The 3,643-nt window shown below is 46.9% G+C and overlaps 1 protein-coding gene across 1 annotated transcript in view; it reads left to right on the top strand.

Annotated features, from left to right (window-relative positions):
• The first annotated feature begins 242 nt into the window (after positions 1-242).
• aldoab (aldolase a, fructose-bisphosphate, b) overlaps positions 243-3,643 on the top strand; it is an 8,069-nt gene continuing 4,668 nt past the window's right edge. Inside the window, exons 1-2 of the mRNA XM_076264779.1 lie at positions 243-396; positions 3,495-3,611. Coding sequence (XP_076120894.1) covers positions 3,500-3,611 — 112 coding nt within the window. The 5' untranslated portion in view covers positions 243-396; positions 3,495-3,499. The remainder of the gene's footprint in view (positions 397-3,494; positions 3,612-3,643) is intronic.

The raw sequence follows: 3,643 nt of genomic DNA on the forward strand, positions 1-3,643 counted from the left end.
ATCTATCTGTCTATCTATCTGTCTGTCTGTCTGCCTGCCTGCTTACCTGCCTGCCTACTATCTGTGTGTGTGTGTGTGTGTGTGTTTATCTATCTTTCTTTTTCCATGTACATCATTTTTAATTTCTTCATCAGTAGGCCTCATTTATCTGACTAACCCCTTTTCCCCGACAGCGCTGCCTTATCACGGGTAGGCTTATGAGTCTGTGGGGCTTTTTGCCGCCGCCCTTCTCGGGTTGCGGGGTTGGCGCTAAGAATAGCCCGGCTGCTGAAATGTGAGGGGTCACAAACACTGGATAAAAAGGCTGGTCGGACGTGCAGTAGGCGTCGCGGAACTAAACCGGATCCTCTCCTCTAAATCTCTCCTCTTCCCCAGCGGATCTCCACAAACACAGAGGTAACTAGCCACGCAACTCTTTATCGCGTAGACATGCATGGGAGACGCACATTATAGGCCTACATGTATTCATGTCGAATTTACATTATTCCGCCGATTGATTAAACGTATGCAGATATTTGCAGTTTATAGTGCATGTGGTGCTTTATACTAGCCTGAGGTCACTGTCCTGCAGAAATGTTGTAGTGCAATTATATCTCTGCTATTACGGCTACAGTGTGTCATTTTTACGAGGTGTCCGTTTAATACAGGGGCCAGGCTAAGTAAGTGGTATAGTGAAACAGTCAGTTTATGAATTAATGCTTCAACTGTATCTACAGCTAATATGGCTACAACAAGTGGTGCATGTCAGCTGTCATGAGGGAGAGATAGCACTGGTCGTTAGGGCTCATGAATAGTTTATTTCACATGAAGCTATGGTGAGCTTCTCTAGTTTGTCAGACAGTTCAGGGAACGTTTGGCACTGTTGCACTTTTTGTCTTTGGAAATACACAAAGGCTGTGTTGAGGAATAGGCTTTAGCCTACCAAAGGAGAGGTGAGAGGCTCTTAGAGGCCATTGGGTTGTTGGGTTGTCAGACATATTTCACATTGCTTATTTGTTGAACACAAAATCTTAACCGGGCAGAGGTTGCAGTTGCCTGGCTTTTGTATTTGATAAAAGACATACACAACACACACACACACACACATTCATCACAGTGCTGAAAGAACAAAGTTGGCTATTTGAATGCGTACCCTCGCTGCAAGTCTAGAGAGCTTGCATTTTGATATGCAGGCGTGTCCTTCTCTTCGGGACCTGTCATAGCGATGTGCTCACCGCCAGCTCAGGAGATTAGTGCAATAGAAACTTCCTCTCTGTGACACACAGACATACACCACACACACACACACACACACACACACACACACACAGAGCAGAGAGATAGAGACGTGTCTGTGTGTGTATGTGAGGGCTTATTTATAACTCAGATCCACTCCTCCATACACTGGCTCTGTCTCCAGCTGACTTGTGCAAACAGGAACAGACGCCCTTGAGAGTATGGTGAAGGTCATACCACCAGCAGGAAGGTCAGCATCTGTGGGTGTAGCATAGTTACAGAATGTTTGCTGGCCTTGGTCTAGTGATTAAGAACGCTTGTTGTGAACCAGTACAAACTGATGAAATACTCCTCTCAAGACAGACCTTCATTTCATATATACCTATGTTAGTGCAGTGTACTTAATTTCCTATATACCTATGTTAGTGCAGTGTACTTCATTTCATATATACCTATGTTAGTGCATGGTAGTGTACTTCATTTCATAAATACCTATGTTAGTGCACGGTAGTGTACTTCATTTCATATATACCTATGTTAGTGCATGGTAGTGTACTCAAAGTGTAGTATTTGCACACTCCCGAACATCATATTTAGCTAAATATTCATACAATGACGTGGGCCAGTGCAAGCAACACAAAAAGACATGGTCAAGACATGGTGTGACTCCTGGGCTCATATGTTCATATTGTTAAAGCACTAGCAGGCTTTTTACCCTGGAGAGTTAGAGGACATGCAGAAGTGTGTTTGTGAGTGTGTGTGACTGTGTGTGAGGGCACGAGGCTTCCTGTTGTGGGCTGCATGGCGAGCGATACGAGCAGACCAGCAGCTGCTGTTGGGAGAGATAGAGAGAGAGAGAGAGGGATAGAGAGGGGGATAGAGAGAGAGAGAGAAAGAGAGAGAGGTATATTTAGAGTGACCTACAGATAGAGTGAATGGAGGAGCGGAGAGAGCTGGCAGAGAGGAAAGAAAGAGAGAGATAGAGAGAGAGAGGGAGGGGGTTACAGTAAAGGCCAAGGATAACAGGGTCCTCAGAACAAGGAAAGGTCAGGAGCATGCCAACCATTGCTCTGGGTACAAGAGATTACATGAGGAGGGAGAGGGGCGGAGAGGGGGGGACTGAGAATGAGAGAGAGAGAGAGAGAGATATACCAATACTTATGTAAAGTTGATTATTAACATGTTATACTTGTAGCTTTGGCAACAGTGACTTTACTCATTCATGCCAATAAAGCACCATTTGATTTGATTTGATTTGAGAGAGAAATAAAGAAAGGGAGGGGGACTGAGAATGAGAGAGAGAGAGAGAGAGAGAGAGAGAGAAATAAAGAAAGGGAGGGGGACTGAGAATGAGAGAGAGAGAGAGAGAAATAAAGAAAGGGAGGGGGGACTGAGAATGAGAGAGGGGGAGGAGGGGAGAGATTGACAATGAGCAAGAGAGAGAGAGAGAGAGAAAGAAAGGGAGGGGGACTGAGAATGGGGGGGGGTTGGGGGAGATGACACACACACACACACACACACGAGTGATGCACACACAGACTGTGGAAAAACACGCCCTCTGGGTCATTTTGTCCGTCAGTAGCACTTCTACCACACGTACCACACGGGGCGTGTCTCTGACTCGTTGTTCTGTGAGTCCAGCCGTGTCTCCATGCGGTGCTGGCAGTCTGGACCGGTCTGGACAGAGGCGTCACTCATGGGTCTCTCATGCCGCACAGAGCACTCAAATACCCACTGAAGTGAAACAGTTTTTATTAGAGAAAACAGAAGTGGGAACATGCTAGCATACTCTTTCACAATATTAACTTATTCTCTCTCTCTCCTTCATTTTTTCTTTCTCTCTCCCCATCCCATTTTTGTTACTTTCTCTCCACTTCTTTCATTCTCTCCCTCTCTCTCTTCTCTCTCTCCCTCATCCCTCTCTTCTCTCTCCCTCTCTCTCTTCTCTCTCTCCCTCCCTCTCTTTTCTCTCTCCCTCTCTCTCTCTTCTCTCTCCCTCTCTCTTCTCTCCCTCCCTCTCTCTCTTCTCTCTCTCTCTCTTCTCTTCCTCCCTATCTCTCTCTCTTTTCTCCCTCCCTCTCTCTCTTCTTTCTCTCTCTCTTCTCTTCTCCCCCTCTCTCCCTCTCTCTTCTCTCTCTTCTCCTCCTCCCTCTCTTCTCTCTCTTCTCCCTCTCTCTCCTCCCTCTCTTCTCCCTCCCTCTCTCTCTTCTCCCTCCCTCTCTCTCTTCTCTCTCTCTTCTCTCTCTTCTCCCCCTCTCTTCTCCCTGTCCCTTGGTCAGTCACCATGCCTCACGCCTACCCTTTCCTGAGCCCTGAGCAGAAGAAGGAGCTCTCTGACATTGCTAAGAAGATCGTTGCCCCTGGCAAGGGCATCCTCGCTGCCGATGAGTCCACAGGTACACACACACACACACACACACACACACAC

Source organism: Alosa pseudoharengus, unplaced genomic scaffold (assembly GCF_046254945.1).
Source record: "Alosa pseudoharengus isolate Yale_2024_CS ecotype anadromous, Long Island Sound unplaced genomic scaffold, YU_APseudo_1.1 YU_APseudo_1.1_scf_4, whole genome shotgun sequence".
Classification (NCBI taxonomy): domain Eukaryota; kingdom Metazoa; phylum Chordata; class Actinopteri; order Clupeiformes; family Clupeidae; genus Alosa; species Alosa pseudoharengus.